Below are 19,926 nucleotides of genomic sequence, written 5' to 3' on the forward strand. Positions count from 1 at the left end.
ATCGCAGATCATTTTTCAATCAAACTTACGAATTAATAATGAAAAATGAATAATAATTCGCTTAAGCATATTCGAATTAATAAACCATTGCCTTATTATTAAATATTGTAAATCTTTTTTTTATCGAACTTCGCAAAAAAAAAAAACAGTAAATCAATAATTTGTTAAAGCTTATAGCAATACACAGTCGCTTTTACATAAATAACAAATCTTAAATAATTTTTTTTTCGATCCAATTTCGCTCGTAAAATTCATTTGAAGAATTTAATTTAATAAAATTACTTTAATAATTAATATAGGTATATTCACATTAATAAACCACTGCTTAATAATAATAGCATATCATAAATCACTAATAAATTTGTAAAGATAATAAAAACATGAATCGATTTCTGAGTAAAAAATGTTCGTCGAGAGATAATGCTTCTAGATGGCCTACAGAGATTTCGGAGGCCATTTGGTGGCCCCACAAAATCTCGTTCTGGCCTGCGATGCTTATCGAGTGTGACACGTGCCTCAATAGCCCTTCAGGGAAGTCGCTGTTTGCCCTCTATCATAGAATCACTCAGCTTGAAAATCCCCCAACAATAATTGATTTTTACTTCATAGCGATAGATGAACATCGTCCTCTTCAATAGAGTAATGAATAGTGAGCAATGAATTATTGCTCATTTCTTTAACACAACTTTTTAAAAAACAAGCTATACAGTATTGTCAACATTATTTTAATAATTTGATTTTTTTTTATGTTTTTCCGTACATGAATTGCCTTTAGAAGAATAAAAATTGAGTAGGAGAGTACAGTATAGTATAGTATAGTATAGTATAGTATAGTATAGTATAGTATAGTATAGTATATATATATATATATATATATATATATATATATATATATATATATATATATATATATATATATATATATATATATATATATATATATATATATACACGAAAATTTTTAAAGTATACAATACAAGGAAAATTGCTTAAATAATTTGATATATTTTTTCTGTACATATTTATTACAGCATGAATTATACATTATTGACCTTTTTATAATTATAATTTGATTTTTTTTCTGCATGTGAAAACAAAATATCGGCTTCTATAGAGTAATGAACTGTAAGAATTGAATAATGAATTTATTTATTTCTGCGTGGAACTTTAATTACAACATAAACTAGATAGCAGTATATGCTATACAACTATAATTTTATTTTTTCCCTTAAGTTCTCGATGACATTTTCTTGAAAATAAATCAGAATTTAAAAGATTCCGGTACATGTTCAAAGAAACGTGTACATGATCCGATAATGCACTCCTTATTGTTAGTAAAACACAATTTTTTTCAGGGAAATAAAAGTAAAGTTTAGATAGCAAATAAGGTATTTATTGAAATTAAAAATATAGTGAATCAATGTCGTGTTGCTTCAGAGCCTTAATACAGACAATAGGGGGGGGGGGGGGAGTCAACTATGTGTTAAAAGAAAAAAAAATTATAAAACATGTTTATAAAATAATTAATTCTTCTTTTTTCCTTATCTCACTATTTTTACTAAAAATATATGATTATTCGATTATTTAATTATTTGATTATTTATTAATATCAATTTTAACAACAGTTTTTGTAAATAACGCAAATTTTATTTCGTATTATAACTCAAGTGCTAATTCACGCTAACAAAAATTTTAACTGATATTATAAAACAGATTTCCATACAAACTATAATCCGAAAATTCAACTGAACAAATTATTCAATTTCATAATAAATTATTTATTTCATCTAAAAAAGATAGGAATAAACATTACTATTAAAACATTAGTAATAGTAGTTCATAACACAATACTATCAATAATATTACTAACACTATTTAAACTGAAATTCAAAAAAAGTCATTACTAACACCTTTTTATGGAAGACAATGATAAATATAATAAGAACATATGAATGAAATTATATTGTAATATGTCAAAACATATATGGTTATATATCATTGAAATATATTAGTATTGAATAGCGGGTAATGATTTATTTTTTTATTGCAATTTGCATTGCAATCTAAACTACTCTTATTAATATATTACGAACTACTGTTAGTAGGATACAAATTTTAAAATTGTTTTAGAAATTTCAAAGTGGTGAAAAAAAATTCTCATAAAATTACCGTACTTGTTTAATAATCAATAATCACATTTAAGATTGCTTTTTTTTTTTTTGAAAAAAAGGAGAGAAAAAAACATAATTCTGTTACTATACCAAAATATATTGTATTTAAACCATTCATTCAGCTACTTTTTTGTTACATGAATTTAAATTCTTTATTGAATTATGAATTACCATATTTATTGTATTACCAATTAAAGTTTCCATTGTAAAATTAATTAAAATTTTAGTGTGAATTACAGACAGTATTGCATTGCGTCAGACTGTTACTATATTTATTTTAGAATTAATTTAGAAAATCTTGATGATATGTTTTAGGAATAATATAGTATGAACTTTATTGTTACGATTGCATTATTTCTTTAATTCATGGATTTAGTTACCTGCTTAACGGTTCTTTTCTGTACTGTAAAATTAAATTCTTTTAATAACTTCTTTTAATTTGCAAATAATTGTGTTTCTGCTGTTTATCAGCTTATAGAGTCATCACACAAATTATAAAAATAGTTTGGTTTAATTAATCTCTTTTGCACTGTAAATTAGTACAGATGTTATATTTTAAAATAACATTTTCTTTGAATATACTTCTTGTGGTAATTTCTCTTAATTTTACAAATGATTGTGTTACTGCTTTTCTTTAGCTTGTATAGTCATTATACTAATTACAAAAATATTTAGCGCAAATCTAGCGCTTTTTTAAATTTTATCAATATTTCTCAGTTATATCATCGTTTTATCAAACAGAACTATGCTTAACACATATAATTCAATACATTACAACAACTGAAAATTTTATTTAAAGCTAATATTAGGCAATTACTGTAATAAAATTCTACTACAAATATTCTAGTTCTATTTTAAAGCTACAAATATTCTCTAAACATGCCCATGAGCCAGCGAGTTTAAAACCTTAACCCTTCACTTAATTTTTTTTAAATATAGTACATATTGAAAAACTTGACAGTTTGATTAAAATTGTTTTTAAAAAAATTTAATTCTAGAAATATTATGTTCAATTACAGGCATAACAGCAGAAGTTGTGATACATTAAAATATTCTTTTGTCTATATTTAAGCGCAATTCAAAAATGACCTGGTAAAATTCACATATAACTTGAAATCCAAATTTCTAATATATTAAGTTTTCGAAAAAAAAAGCATGTTGATGCGAGGATAAAGGCATTCCAACTATTAATCCTCGAAATTACATATATTGCGGGTGATCACCTTCTGACAATGTATTTTATAAATGGTATATACGCTATTGATTGACCATCTTTACAGCTTACTGATTTTCCCGAAATAAAAAGCGGTTTTTAAAACCATACGAATTAGTTAAAAAATTCAAATTTAAATTTGTAATCTTTATTTTGTAATGTGTGATTTATAAATCTTTCCTACAATTTAAATCAATGTATGCCGAAAATTATTAATATAAGAACAGTTTAAAAAATATTATAACTTATACTAGAATAGTTTTAAACAATGACAAACCAAACCGTTAAGTTGACAAATTCAATAAAAGATTCAAAATGTTTTAAGTTTACCCTTTGCACTCTTTGAAAATGTCTGAAAAAAGGAACTGAAAGAACGTCTCCTGAATTCGAAGATCTTCTTTATTATTAAGTTGTCTTTCCTCAAAATCTCAACTATTACAGTATACTTAATGCTATGCAATAAAAATAAAAATCTATAAAAATTAACTAAAACATGGTCACATTTCAGAAATTATCCCATTTCAGAGCCGTTTTTTTTTCCGAAACAAAATTTTTGCTCCTTGAATAAAAAAATTTGGAAGCCAGTTGTCTCCTTGCTTAGGAGACCTTTTTCATTATTTAGATTAAATTCCTCAAAACCTGATCGTACCTCAAATGCTATCTTATTTTATGAAATAACTAATTCAATGTCACGTTTTAGAAAGCATCCCATTTCGCTTTTTCAAAGAAGTAATAATGTGTTATTAAAGAAGTAAAAATAAATAATTAATAATAAATATGAAATAATACTATTACGTGTTTTTCATGGAAACTGAAATACTTTAAGTTAAAGATCTTATTTATTGCATTCATTAGTGTATATTTATTGTTTACTAATTTCTGTGCATGTATATACAAAACATTTCATTACCATATAAAGTATTCTTCACAAATAATAAAAGTAGTCAAATGTAATTTTACAAAAATTATTTCAAATAAGATTCACGTAAAGGCTTGTTTTTCTGTCAATGATATGTTTATGTGCACTCACGTGATGTAAAATATTTAATTGATGAATATTTTTTTAATTATCATACAATTATCAATGCAATACTAGCTAAAACTTTATAAATAGAAAATAACATCCTCAAATTTTTATAATAATTAATGATGGTTCGTTATTTAGCTACTGCTTGGAAATTTTATCAAGTTTTAGCACTACATAAATTGCTGTCATAAACGGTAAATAAAACTTTTTTTTTTAATTTCGAAGTAAAATTGTTAAACAGACATTTACAAATTATACTGAAAAATATATTAACCCGAATATTTTAGTTTAACTCCTTAATTATTTACCGCATTACATAGAATACAAATTTTTATATTTTTCTTTTTTTACTAATTTACGTTGCCACTATTACGTTGTACAGAAAAGTCATTCTATTACATGTTTCAACTGAGCATAAAAAGTTTCTTAAAAAAAAATCCTATACGTGTTTAGCATTGCATAACACCGTAATTGTCAATAATAAACATGCAAAGCTAACTTAAGATAGCAGTAAATCAACAAATTTCATCAAATATCCAAAAGTTTCTTTGCTCTTTCTTAATTGGAAACTTGGTGACATTATAAAATCTTACATAGACATACAAAAACAGAGAGGGAAAATTCATAGTGAGAGAAAATTGCAGGTACAAAAGTTTCATTACATTAAATTTATCTTACAAGTTTTGAAGAATAGTAAAGTAAATAAATATTGTTTTTAGAAACTGTATAGTATTATTAATTATAGCTGCTAAAAATTAAAATAAATCCTTTTATTTAAAGGACGAGCTTAAAAAAAACGAATTTTTTCACCGCATATAATCGTTATATTCCTTAAAAAATTTCATTTTAGAGAAGTTTTTAACGATAAAAGTAAATACGTTTGCTATTACATTTTATTTGTTGTCAGGCAAAAAGTTTTTCTTAACAAAATGAGTGAATTTAAAAAATGGTTTGTGTTTTCAAAGGTTAAAAGAAAAGAAAAAAAAAACGTTTGAGCGAATATTTTTTTAAAATTAATTATTAGGTGGTTTTTGATTCTATTGATTTATACGGTAAAATATGGAAGGAAAAATGTGAGAAATGGTTTAAAATTTAGGAGAGAATAATTAGAATGGTTTCTCTGAGGTGAGGTAATCGGCTTTATTAGAGATGTGGGTACTTGTTAAGCCAGGAAAGTAGAGAGGGTGGGGGAGTGAGTAAAGAATTTGGTATAAGCTGCTTACCCGGATATCCGACCGTGGGGTGGAGAAGGTCAACACCGGGAGAAGGCAGTCCAATGCCGTTGACAGAGTAAGGCGATGACTTGAGGTAGGCCATGCCGCTCGATGGGGCACTTTGGCCGGTTGAAAATGGAGCGCAGGAGGACCCCGATGGCTGGAAAGCGGCCACTGAAGTCGGGGGACTGCCGCACAGTTGGTGTCCCGACCGGTAGGAAAGAAAGCCGGTGAGAGCGGGGCCAAAATTGTCCCCGCTGCCCCCCCGGCTTTGAACGTCTTCGAAATTTGGCCACAGCTTTACGGCCAGGTCACCCGGCAGAGTAAGTACGGAAGAAGCGTTGCAAAGTAAGCGGCAACCACGTTTCTGCCGCGGCCGCCGCACACGTCTCCCGTCCGCCCGCCCAAAGCCCCGCCTTCAAACAGTCATGCCGCGCCTCTCTTCCAATGATAGCACTGACCAAGAGTTTCCCTTATTTCTCTCTCTTTAGAAAACTTTCCTTCAAATATTTATCATTTTCGCATGCGTTTACTACAAATAATGTCAAGAATTCTTACAAAAATCGGTTCACTATTGAACCATAATATTGCTACAACCTTAATAAGATGAATCCATTCCAATTGCATTTCTAACTTGATTATATTTGCTACAAGGTTGTAGCGAATAAGAAATAATTACGTCTCGATAGGCTCGAAAATATCGACACATAGCAATTATATAATAGTCGTTTTAATCCCTTTCACTGTGTTGAACCTTAATATGGCATCGGGTTATATTATATAATTTTACTTTTTTAACTTGATTAAGCAATGGGTTCAACTTGGTTATTGAAAGACGAGAGTTTATTTAATATTTAGAAATACCTCATTATTATAAGAAACCCATTTTAAGGACGATGTTAAGAACAAGATTAAAATCATTATTATTACTTTTAGATAAAATCTTAAGCGTTATTTATAAACAAATAAAACAATAATTAACAAAACCTAATTCATAACATTTCATCGTCCATTATTAGGAATTTTGAATCAGTGTTCAAATTTGGTGCAACATTAATAGGGTGCAAATTTGAACCATATTATCTTATTTCTTAAATTTGATGGCACGATGCTATGGTTTATGTTGGACAGGGAAAAATTCCTTTTTTTTAAACATCGTTAAGATATTTAAGCGTTTTTTTTTTTTTTTTTTTTTAAATTTTACTTTATTGTTATTAGCTTTTTGATTATGGATTTATAATAGGTAATGCATATTACTATTATAAGCTTTTTAAAATGTTTTTGAATAGATATTAATTGATCAGAAATTGATATTTAGGATAAATTTAATTTATATGCATTTAATTTTACTTATAAGCCATACAATTAAATTCCTGTTTTTTAATGAACTAGGGAGGAGAAGAAATTGAATAAACATTTTGCACCCGATTATAGATCGGGATGGAATCCACAAAATAAAAACAAAGATAACTTAAAAAAGAATATTAAATTGTTGTTGAACAAAGTGTAACTAATAAATTAACTAACAGGTATATTCACAGACTTATGATAGATTAAGTAAGAGATTAACTAGTAGGTATAGTCGCAGATTTATAATAGTTTAAATAATGGATTAAGGCAGGGGTGGCGAACCATTATACACCAACGTGCCATTTTCTCTAAAAAATTGCTTAATGAGGTCATAGACGTGCCGTCAAATAATTTTGACTTCGTGATTATTGAGAAAATAATATTACTAAATACTATCAACTTAATACTCTTTATTTACATTGAAAAGAAAATACATTTTGCAATGTCTCAACTTAAAGTAACATCAGTGTGACTTCTGTTGTTGCAGATTAGATGACCAATGACTTATATTAGGTTGTAAGATGTTAGTTTAAGCAGGACTGTTGATTTTTTATGCTAGTTATTTATTGTTAGCTTGTTTTTTACTGTTATTAATTGTTTTTTTAGCATTAATTTTTAATTTTTTTATTAATAATTGTTTATTATTTTGTTTGTTTTTTTGTGAATTTTAATTTAATTGTTACGTATGCTTCATAGCGTAATAACATTTGTGTAATAACAATTCTTAGTGCAACAACAAGTGTGATCGGTGGAGTGCCCAAAATATTGTGTACCGTGCCATAAATGGCACGCGTGCCATTGGTTCGCCATCCCTGGATTAAGGTATAGGCTTAGTCACAGATTTACAATATTTTGAGTGATAAATTAACTAATAGTTATATTCACAGATTTATAATAAATTAAGTAGTAGATTAACTGGTAGATGCATTCACATGTTTATAAATAATTAATTAGTAGATAAACTAATAGCAGAGATGCCAACTGCTCCGCTTTCTGCAAAAGATTTAATAAATTGGTAGCGAATTAAATAGTAAAACTTGTAGAATAAAGATAATTATGCCTACTCTTTATAAGAGTAACACCACGAGATAACTGCATTAAAGTTGCAGTTCATATGATACTTTTATGAGGTACTATACATTTTTTTATACTTTTATACTTCTTTTTGATATGAGGTGGTGAAAAATTACTTAAAATGAAAAATACTGAACTAAAAACAACATAAATTTCGTTACCACTAAAAAATATTTTTTTACAAAGCAAGTTAGCATCTCTGTAATAGATATATTCACAGATTTATAATAAATTAAGTAATAGATTATTTAATAGATATATTCAAATATTTATAATAGATTAAGTAATTAATTAACTAAACGGTTCATTTCCAGATATATAATAGATTAAGTTCAAGATTAATTAATTGGTATAATCACAGATTTATAATAGATTAACTAATAGGTATATTTACAGATTTATAATAAATTAAATAATGGATTTTCGAGGTCAGTAATCATGTAGTCAAGCATAAAATGTAAAATTGCAGGTCCAGGTATTGAAAAATCTGAGCAATATTATTAAATTTTGCAAAAAGTAAAGTTATTTTTATTTAAGAAGCTTATTTTTTAGTAACATTTTAAAATAAAAATGAAAAAATTTACATAAAAATTTTCATTAAGTGTATGGAGATACTACATCACGTATTATGTACACCAATCACAATATAATACGAAATTCAAAAAGTTTCAAAATTTTAAAATCTTAAAAATCGATAATTTCATTTGATAAATCAATAAAATTAAATCAAGACATTATAATTAAACGTCATAAATGTAACAGCCAAGTTAGATAATTCTAATAAAATCATTTATGTGATTTTGGTGGAAAAAATATATAGCATAAAAGTAAGAAAAATATTTGATTTTTCTACGAAAAATTTGGTTACTATTCATCGTCCATTTTTTACGAAATGTGAATGATAATAATTGAGCATAAATTGGTTATTTTTAAAAATTTTAATGAAAAAAAAAGAAAAATCGAGGAAAACATGCGAAACATAAGCATAAAAATCTATTATATTGAGCTAAAAATTAATGTACGCAACGTTAAAAAAAACCTTAAGCACAATAATTGGTTATTGAGTTTTTTAATCTGAAAAAAAAAAGAATTATAAAGAGAACATTAAGACTGCTTTTATATAGAAAATTATAATGAAAACATAAAAGAAAAATTAAAGCATAAAAGTTGGTTACTGGTTATCTTAATAACATAAATATGGAAAGTAATGAAGTAGGAAGGAAATGTAAAAAAATAAAAAATAAATGAAAGTCGCTTGTTTTTATCTAAAAAATTATAAGGGAAACGTATAAGAAAACCTAAGCACAAAATTTTATAATCAATTATCTTAATGTTTTAAATATGAAAATTAATGATGAGGGATACATATAATAATGAAGGTATTATTTTAGAATCAGATATTTTTTTTATGTAAAAAAGTATGAGAGATACTTAACATGTAACTTAACGTGTAAATTTGTTAGAGTAACTTAAACATGTAAATTTGTTATTTTTCATTTTTAAAAAATGAAAAATAATAATGAGGAATGCTTGAAAAAAATATTTTTACGTACTAGAAATCATAAGGGAAAAGTAAATGAAAAAAATTAAGCACTAAATTTGGTAACTGGTTTTTATCAAATTTTTAATATGAAAAAATATTAAAAGACAAGATAAGACAAAAATTCGGTAATTTTATATTGAAAACTAGAAGGGAAAATGTAAAAGGAAAAAAATTAAGTATTAAATGCGATTATTGATTATTTTAATATTTTTAATCTGAAGGATAGTAATGAAGGGAACGAAAAAAATAAACATGAATGTCGGTTATTCTAACATAAAAAGCTGCAACATAAAAAAATATTTAACTTAATTCAAAATAACGATGGACGGAGGACATATAAAAAACCTTCCACTTACTTTTCGTAAATATTGGTTTAATTTTATTTTCAATTTTACCAATTTATTCCATTTTTCTTCTAATCATAAAACGAAAATTTTTGTCATGGTTATTTGAAAAGTAATAAAGAAAACCAGTGCTATATTATTCTTTTAATTTGTTACAAGGCGAATTGTTTTAAAATGTCATTAAACCAATAAATATAACCAATGAATTCGTTTTTAAGTCATTTCGTCTTAATTTACTAAGCTCCGCCAAAAGTACTTTTAAGTCATATGTAAGAAATTATCAATTTTTTTAAATTTTATTGCAATTTATTTTTCTCATCATTGCATATTATCATTTTTCATAATCAGACTTATTTTATAAGCTATTTAATTTCCGTCACCAAAATAAAACAAGTCATTATTAGGGAAAGGTATAAAAAAAAGACCTTCGTAAACCGCTTACAAACATCGGAATCGGTACTACTTAGGTGCGTTAATTCTCTAAGAGAAAAGGATTTTTTAAGAAAAAACATTTATAAAGTTCCTTCGTGAACTTCTATTAAGTGAAATTAAAAGAAAGATACTCAATTTCAAATATGAAGTGAAGTTCTTTCAACAATTTGCTTAAACGATGTTCCGGAATAAAAAGATAGGATATTTTTGATGAAAAACATTTTCTTATTTTAAAGATTCTTAAAAGATGAAATATTTAGTAAAACACTTTATTGATTAAAGAAATTTGTAATTTTATTTTTCTTGCTTGTGTTTTAATTACAGTTTTTGTAGTATTATATTTTTTTTTACAATTTCTTGATCTAATTTCTTAAATTTGTTGATACTTTTGTTGATACTTTGTTTGTTTACAACTTTTGATGTAATTCTAAAAAATAAAACAAATTGTAAGCGGACATTGAAATCAGTAGTACTAAAGTGTATTAGATCTCTGAAATTCTAGAATGGAAAACATTTATGAAACTTCTTCTCGAATTTCTATGAAAAGAAAGATACTCGTCATTAAAATAAAATATATTAATAATAGAAGGAAATAAAAAAATAATAAAATTCCCCAGAAAAAAACTATAAGAGTATTGTGTGAATAAATTTTAAAGCTAATATTTATTAGTAGTCTTTAATTAGTTATAGTTAACTTAAAGCTAACAATTATTACCTTTCATCAACCTACAAATCGGTGTCTACATACTATTTCTTGGACATATATATATATATATATATATATATATATATATATATATATATATATATATATATATATATATATATATATATATATATATATATATATATATATATATATATATAGTTTAAATATTGAGAAAACATGGAAAATAATAAAGATTAAAGAAAAGAGAAAAAGAAAGATTGTTAAAATAAAACTATTAAAAAAAAAGATTTTTTTAAAATCTTATTATTTTCCATGTTTTCTCAATATTTAAACTTATTTTATGAGTCCTATATACTAGTAGCTTATGCGCAGTTAATAAAACTTATTAATTTTCCTCGTTTTTCTCTCATTTTTTTTTTTATCCTTTTTGTCTTCATTGAGCTATATAATATATGTATATATATTTAATCATGAATCACTGAATCATTTGTGAAAAACGCAATTGAAGTTGTTCTAAGTGTCACGGAACTATGTGTGGAGCTTTATAACTCTAGCAAAATATATTAATTCTGGACATCACTTTAAAGAATTATTTCACACAATGTTTGCTTTCAAAAAATGCAAAACAAAACGATAAAGGAAATAATATTTTGAAATATTCAGGTTGGCTACACCCCCTCTAACCCTCTAAGCGTTAGGCCCGGCTTTTTCCGTTTCAATTGTTGGCCTTTTCTCCTATGTTATTCAATGGGGGGTGGGGGAGTGTGAAGCAGGAAAGTTACGGTACAGTTTCGCCCAGGGGCTCGACGCGTGGATGTGAAAGCTTCATTCTAAAAACAAGGCGGGATAGTTCCATTTTTATTTACATTAGCCTCACCAATAATAAAAATATTCAGATCAAAATTATTTTCTAAAATAATACGTAAGCTTTTTCTTGTTTATGATAAAAAGTAATTCATCAAAACAAACCTACGTATATTTGTATGAACTCTTAGTTACACGCAATTAATTACCTTAAATATTAAGTGAAACTCATTTTATACAGGGTTATATCTTGCAACTGGTTCTTTCATTTGATATTATTTTTAATAAAGTAACACATTTTTAAATATTAAACTATATCGTGCGTTTCATTCATTTATTTGATTCAATTATTTGATTTTAATTATTATATATATATACAATCTCTAACTGCAGAATCATATAGTTTATCATGTATTTAGACATAGGAACACGCAAAATAGGTGATTTCATCTGCTTTAAAATAACAAGCATTATTTGTAGGGAAGATATTCATTGAGATTTCGATGCAAATGTTTGACTCTAAAAAAATGATAATAAATGTTCTATCACTTTTGCAATAAATGAAAGATATATTTTTGTGTTAATAATTTACTGACTTTTATTATTTCCTACTGATGTTTAGGTTGAGCATAATGTTTCATAATTACCATGCATTACACATTCTCATTACTGCTACTTCTATAAGCTTTATAGGGGCCTCTCATCAAATTTTCAAAAAACGTAACTTTTTTGTCTGAAAATTAAAGAAAACGTATGCTTTGCTAATAATAAAAATTGTCTTAGGAGTATTAAAGCAAAATATGTTACAATTCATCTGTTATTTTATTAGTTCACAATGATTTACGAGATTGAAATAATCATTACAAAACTGTTTGTTGTAAATCAAAATCTTGAAGGAAAAAAAAAACATCCAAAGTATTTTTGTTTCCCATTTCATTTTGTTTCCCAAGTTAAACAAGATCGATTAACATTTTGTACATGTGTCAAAGATATCATTTTAAAGATTTTTTTTGCTGATATTTGAGAAATATTTTTTCTTATTTTTTTAATAGCTCTATATTTGTAGGCAATTTTGTAGGATTCAACCAAAGAAATTAATTTAAATTGTCATATAGTGTGAAATTGAGCCAAACAATTTATGAAATTTCCCAAGAGCTTAAATATAAACAAATTTCTAAAATTGTTTCTTTTAAGTACAGTGTTTTTAGTAAGATTTATTTATTTTAAAGAGTGTACTTTTTAAATATGTTATTTAATCTATGCTGGCTGCTTTGTGTTATAAAATTATAAAGGCTTACCAAAGTCATCCATGTCAAAGGTCAGCATTCAAATAATCCTTTTCCTTTGCTGCTGAAAAACAAAATATTTGGTTATATCTTTCAATAATCAGTAAGCAATTTGCTAAATGATTTAAAAAAAATTTTATATTGGTATTTCAAACTCAATGATATTTAAATTCACTTGATTTTAAACGCATATGACAACTGTTTTATGTTCTGAGCGAAAATTTTGTGTCATTGAAAAAATTACTATTTTCATTTGTTTATAGAGAGTAAGTAGAAATAAGTAGAGAAGATAAAAAGTTTCATCAAAAGTAATTTTTTTTATTTTAAAGCCATCCAATGCTCAATTTTCAATTTCAGACTATCGATGTTTATCTCCGTAGCCTTGCAATTTTGAACCCAATACAGAAGACAAGGGAACTCTTGGATCAAGCACTAAAACAAACCAGCCTCCGTGGAAGGCTTTTTGACGAAACTGACCCGCATTTGCGTTACATGCAGATGAAAAACAAAAAACCATTCCATGGTTAGGCATGGCGATTCTAACCCATTATCGGTCAACCGCTGAGAATATTTTATGTCAGCACTATAGTCAGTGTAAGCCTGAAGCAGAATTCATAGCAACCAGTCATAGCTGAGATTTGAACCTGGGTTATTGGATGGCTTATGCTTTATCACCATAGCCACAACGGCTCTATCTATATACAGTATTAGCATTAATACTATATATAGATTAGCTAAGAATTGAACTTTTGAAACCTGCTCAGCAAACTATCACATTAGTCTCTGTACCATACGGAGCATAAAATAAGAAGCATATTCTGAAGTGAAACACTAGCTAGGAGGCAATTTCGTAAAATATTTGAGAGATATCGTTTTGTCAATTGTCACGCATTCTCGCTACGGTTGTCAAAAATCACGAAATACAGCTTAAGGAATGGTCAAAAATGCGAGTTTTTTTTCCAAGAGAGTTTTAACCGAAAAAAAAGAAAGATTTAAAGAAACTATCAATAACTGAATCTTCTTAGATTCTTTTGTTCATTTTTCAGAGAATCTCTTGAACTACGAAATTGGTATTTGATTAACTAAAAAGAGTATAAAATATAAATTTAAGAAATACTTTTTATCGACTATAATTTCAGTTCTACAGTAAGAGATATTCGATAGGAAGAAAAGAGTATATTTGTGTTCCAAATATATAATAACTATATAATTCCAAAACAGAAATAAGGTTGGTCTCATTGAATTAAAATAAATATTCATTGAATACGGTTTTTCAGTATAACAAATATAAATGTGAAATTGGTTTCATAATATAATTACTTCCAAATGCTACTTTAAACTAGAAAAAATTGTCAACCAAACCATTGTAAAAAAAATGGGTTTAATTTTGAATCATATTTTCGGTACCCTGATCCAAAATACGGTTCAACTAAGGTGCTAAAATGAACATTTTTCCGCTCAAGTTGAAGTATAGTCTTCCGTTATAAATATGGTAATACGGTTCAACTAAACCTCATGTTAAAAGTTGTGATAAATTTGAACCATAACTTAGGTTTAACAAGCTTGGTGTAATTCAATTCTAGATTTAGCGATTGATTATGCGATAAGTATATATTCCAAAATATTGGTTTAACGTTAGAACCGGTAAACTCAGCCGATATGATGCAACCTTTAAAAGGTGCTTAAGTTGATAAAGGATAATTTTGTTCAACTAAGCTCCATAATGTTGTAGAAACAAGCCTCTTTACTTAGAAATTGAATTAATCAATTAACCAAATTAATCAATAAACACATCAAAACAATTTTTGTCAAATATATTATTATTTTAAAAATGATATAATATATATCACCATTTTTGGATATAAACTGTCAGCTTTTATGGATATAAGCTGCTCTCCCAATATTAAAAATGTCTTCCATCGGAATATTACACATGGTTCACACTCTCTGAAACATTGGTTCAATATTGATCCATAATATCTGTGAACCCTAATATGGTGCAAATTAACTGCAATTTTTAAATTGTACCATGTAATCAAATTTAAGAAGTACGATAATATGGTTCAACTTCGCATCTTGTTAAAGGTTTCAGCCGATTTAATCAATTTAATGGTTACATTTCCAAGAGTCCAAAAGCGAGAAGAAAAAAAAAATTTTGGACAAATGTTAAAGATTGAATATGGGATTCATGTCACATTGAATTTGAAGACAAATGCATGACTAAAAATAGGTTTTACTTTGGTTAAATTTTAAAGGTTGATCATAGGAGTTTTGCCACATCCAATTCATTCGATATCTAATTTTAAATATGCATTTATTTCGAAATTCGAGGTTGGTTAAAATCTGCCATTTTCTTACTGAACACCTAAATTTGAAATTTTTATTGGATAAGCCTTTCATAAAGTAAAAAAAGAGAGTTTTTTTTCTAAATGTTTCCTTGCGATGTAGGACAATTTAAATTTTAAAGCAACTCTTTTAGATTCAAGAACCGCGTCTAATATTTAAATAAAAAATTCGACTGAACAAAATTTTCAAAAAATGATTTTTTTTAATTGTTTGAAAAAAGAGAGTTTTTTTTCTAAATGTTTCCTTGCGATGTAGGACAATTTAAATTTTAAAGCAACTCTTTTAGATTCAAGAACCACGTCTAATATTTAAATAAAAAATTCGACTGAACAAAATTTTTAAAAAATTATTTTTTTTAATTGTTTTCTTGCAATGAAGGACAATTTAAATTTTTAAGCAAGTATTTTAAATTCAGGAACTATGCCTAATAAATATTTAAATAAAAAATTCGACTCAAAACAAAAATTTTAGATTGCGCCTTTATATATCTCTTGAAATTCAAATAAAGCTGAAGGAAACAAAATTATTTGTTTAAGCAGGAGTTTATATTATATAAAGTATATTATATAAAGCATATTATATAAAATATATTGTGCCAACATACAATGAAGTTTATGTTAAATTATTTTTACAATGAAGAAGCTGCTCATACACTTGAAGTAAAATATGCATTACAAAGCAAAAAACTTTCTCTTATTACAATAAAAAACAATTGATGTTACTAAAAAAAGAACCATTTCCTTGATAATTCAAGAATTTCAGTAGAAAAATTTAATTTTTCAATTCTTCCGAAGTACAAAAACGGAGAAAATTATAATAGTTTGTACGGATGTTTCAATTTATCTATCGTTGCATTTTCGTAAATCGAAGTTCATAATCTTAAAAACTTAAGAAAAGGTTTTACAACCTGAATAATTCAAGTTTACAAAAACGATATATATAGTTTTGAGAAAACTACTTTTACATTGAAGAACCACTTTCAATATTAAAAACTTCACCTTTACAAAAATTGTGATTTTTTAAATTAAATCTTAAAACACAAATTATGCTTATAAAAACCAAAAGGAAATATATTAAATTATAACGAAGTTGTAACATGTTGTATCACTATATATTATTTATATATATATATATATATACAAGTTTATGTTATATTTTTTATACCAAAATACGGTCGTAGCTAAAAATCACAACAAATGCATTACTCAAAAGAAATAATGATATTAATAAAAAAATAACTGCACTGTATTGCAATTGATGTTTACAAAAATGCTATTTCCTATTTCTTTGCAAACTGCGTTCAAGAACCGTGTTGAATATTTCGATGAAAAAACTCGACTTAAGAAGAATTTTAAATTGCGCTTTTTTATTTGTTCCGAAATACAAATTATGTTTACAAAAACGAAACTGAAATATGTTAGTTTTTAAAACATAAATACCTTGAAGTTGAAGAAGAATGACATTCATTTATTTCATCATTGAAGCAAACTCTTCTATTTGACTTAATTCAAGCGCTTCCGTAAATGTTTGCCTTTTCTGGCATTTAATCCATTGAAGAAGTATTTTCTAAATCATAGATAAGTTCATTGTTCCCTGGTGTTTATTAAACTTTGAGAAAAGGTCAACGACGCGATTCAATAAAATGCTTTCCATCACTTAAGATTGGAATATTGACTACGATCAAAGGATTAGCCCCAACTTCACTCTACCATATACGAACCAAATACAAAAATATCTACTTAACAATGCAACGATGTTTTCCTCTCTTCAATCCTCCGAAGTAGACTCTCATAAAATATTTCAAATAAGGTGTCAAATCAACAATCATATTTTCTTTAAACAGATCTTTAAATTAAAACATTAAAGTAATATAAAGTCAGAGGTTAAAAAAAATTCTAAGAATAAAAAATGCAACTTTTATAAAATAAAAAAATTATTAAAAGATAATTATACAGGATGTTGGGTAATGACCACCCTTACTATAGATAAGAATCCTTGTCTAAAGCAAAACTTAAAGTTATGGAGTCACAAATTAAGTAAATATGAAGGAGTCGTAAGTCACAAATTAATATAAGCACTAGGAGTCACAAATTAATATAAACAAAAATGCTGTCGAAATCATTGGTAAGAAATTCGAGATTAAAAACATTAAAACCAGTTTGATTGACTGATGAAACTTAGTGGCGCTCTTTTCCCTCCCCTTTGCTTTCCCAAAAATCAAACAGGTTTAAATGTTCGCCTTCCTCGATAGTGATTCGCTAGCTTACATTTTATTTCTTTTTAACAATTATTATAAAAATATGCATTAAGGGTGGTAATTACATAGCACATAGTATAAAGTTTGCTTACATACAAGCACCAAATAGAAACTTAATAATAATTTAGAAATGATCGGTAATAAATGCCATTTGTATCTATCTTGAATCTGTATATATTATCTAAGTGCAAATTTGTATGAAAAGGTTATTTTTATAAAAGATATATTTCTGAGCTTAAAAGCTACTATTTCTATGGGATTAGTGAGACTTTTTAGTAAATTACTAAATAATATTTCTTTGTACGCAATTCATATAATTTTTAACATGAAGAAAGGTGCAAAAACCGTGAAACAAGTAGTAACATGATGTTAATAAAATGGACAAAAAACACATTACTCTTCATTTTACAGCAAATTAGTAAGAAAATAGACGAATTCAGATAAAATTACATGAAAAATAAAAATAAACAATCCCTTTTTTAAACTTTTAAAGTCTTTTAATGGTTAAACAATTCATTTTCTTATAATGAACAATTTTGGTATTACGAGAATTTTACTGCTGTGTCAAAGGATCCAAAACAAGTAAGAAATTTCAAATTTTTGAGGTCTTTTACACTATTTTTATCATTAATTATCCATTGAAAAATACCGCAATTTAAAGGTCAAATGAGTTTTAATATCGTCCCTTCTCCCTTTTGAATTTTTCTTCAAGTGATGCTGAAACTCTGAATTGAGGAAATTTTTTTTAACTCAATGACAGTATACAGTTGGATTTCAATTTAAATAAGCTTTATTTTCAGAAATTCGTATTTTAATGAATTTTACTTCGTTAAAAATGAAGGCAAAAACCCTTTTTCTGCGAATAACAAACCCCAATTTAAGAAATTGTTTAGGAAATAAAATATGAAAAAAGCAAAAAAAAATTATAAAATTTGCACAAGCAAATAATTCTTGTATTTTTCCTTATCTATATTAATGAAACAGAATGAAATTAAAGTAAAATAATAAGAGTCAAAGTATAATAGTAAAATAATGATAGTTTAAGAAAAATAGCAAAATAATATAATAATAATTAAAGCCAAAACAATATAATAATAATGAAAGCAATAATTATTAATACTGAAATAACTTATTTGCTTTATCTTTTTATGGTTAGAGGACACCATATCTGCTTAAATACCATATCTGCTTAATTAAATTTGATAGATTTCAGAATTCTGAAATTTTGAATTTTCTACGCGTCGTATATTTAATGAAATAATTTTAATGCAAATTATGCAATGATTTTTCTTTATCTTTTTTTTTTTTAACATAACTAACATTCTTGCACTTACGTTTGAAGAACCTTTTATTCAGTTCAAATTATGTTGGAAAAATGGTTTTATTCAATAGATTTTATTAATCAATTACATTGATATTGATTTTGTTTTCAATTATACATTATATTGGCAAATTCCCCTTTAAGCATTGGGGAAAAGGATAAAAAAGAAAAAGCAAATTATATTTTGATTTCTTTTTAAACGGCCTCGTCATTAAGGGGTCTAATCCTAAAAAAAGGGGGAACTCTAAAAGGGGGGCACCCCTGAGGTGGTGGGCGTCATTGTGGAAATGCAATTGTCGTGTCGAAGTCACTGGCATAATTGTCATTCCTTTTGTGGCGAAGGGAACGAGAGTTGAGCAAATATTTGAGGCAACCGAATGTCAATACTATGAACCATGCCGGGAATTCATAAATTCGTAAGTACTTCCTCCCTCTATTTCAGAATAGCCCGAGGGACTGACCCGATGATAGATGGACTCACGAACATAGAATTCACAAGCAGAGATTCACTTAAGCTTTTCTATCTTTCAATGCTACAGACATTCATTAGAACAGAAATTTTGTTAGAAATTTCTTTCACAAAATATCAATTCCTTTCGTTTATAACATTTTTTAATATCATTTGTCATATATTAATTCCTTTCCATCAACTTTTTATAACTTTAAAATTTCTTTTACGTCATTTTCCAAACATTAATTCCTTTCTTTTGAGCTTTTATTAATTTAAAATTTCTATCAATCTATTACAAAATAATAATTTCTTTTTATTAACCTATTGTTTCTTTCACTCCATTTATAAATAATAATTATTTTCTATTGATCTTTAACAACTTTCGAATTTCTTTAAAACAATCAGAACAGAAATTTTGTCAGA

General features: G+C 26.4%; 1 protein-coding gene across 4 annotated transcripts in view; it reads right to left on the reverse strand.

Annotated features, from left to right (window-relative positions):
* Positions 1–19,926, reverse strand: part of LOC107457564 (homeobox protein OTX2) — a 153,771-nt gene that overhangs the window by 85,224 nt on the left and 48,621 nt on the right. Inside the window, exon 2 of one of the 4 annotated variants that reach the window (XM_071188097.2) lies at positions 13,141–13,189. In XM_071188097.2, coding sequence (XP_071044198.1) covers positions 13,141–13,168 — 28 coding nt within the window. In that variant the 5' untranslated portion in view covers positions 13,169–13,189. Of the gene's footprint in view, positions 1–5,634; positions 6,094–13,140; positions 13,193–19,926 lie in introns of those variants that run through there. The other 3 variants (XM_071188098.2, XM_016075747.4, XM_016075745.4) reach the window with 3 other exon arrangements.

The sequence above is a fragment of the Parasteatoda tepidariorum genome, chromosome 12, assembly GCF_982258835.1.
Source record: "Parasteatoda tepidariorum strain Cologne lab strain chromosome 12, Ptep-v5.0, whole genome shotgun sequence".
In the NCBI taxonomy this organism is placed as follows: Eukaryota; Metazoa; Arthropoda; class Arachnida; order Araneae; family Theridiidae; genus Parasteatoda; species Parasteatoda tepidariorum.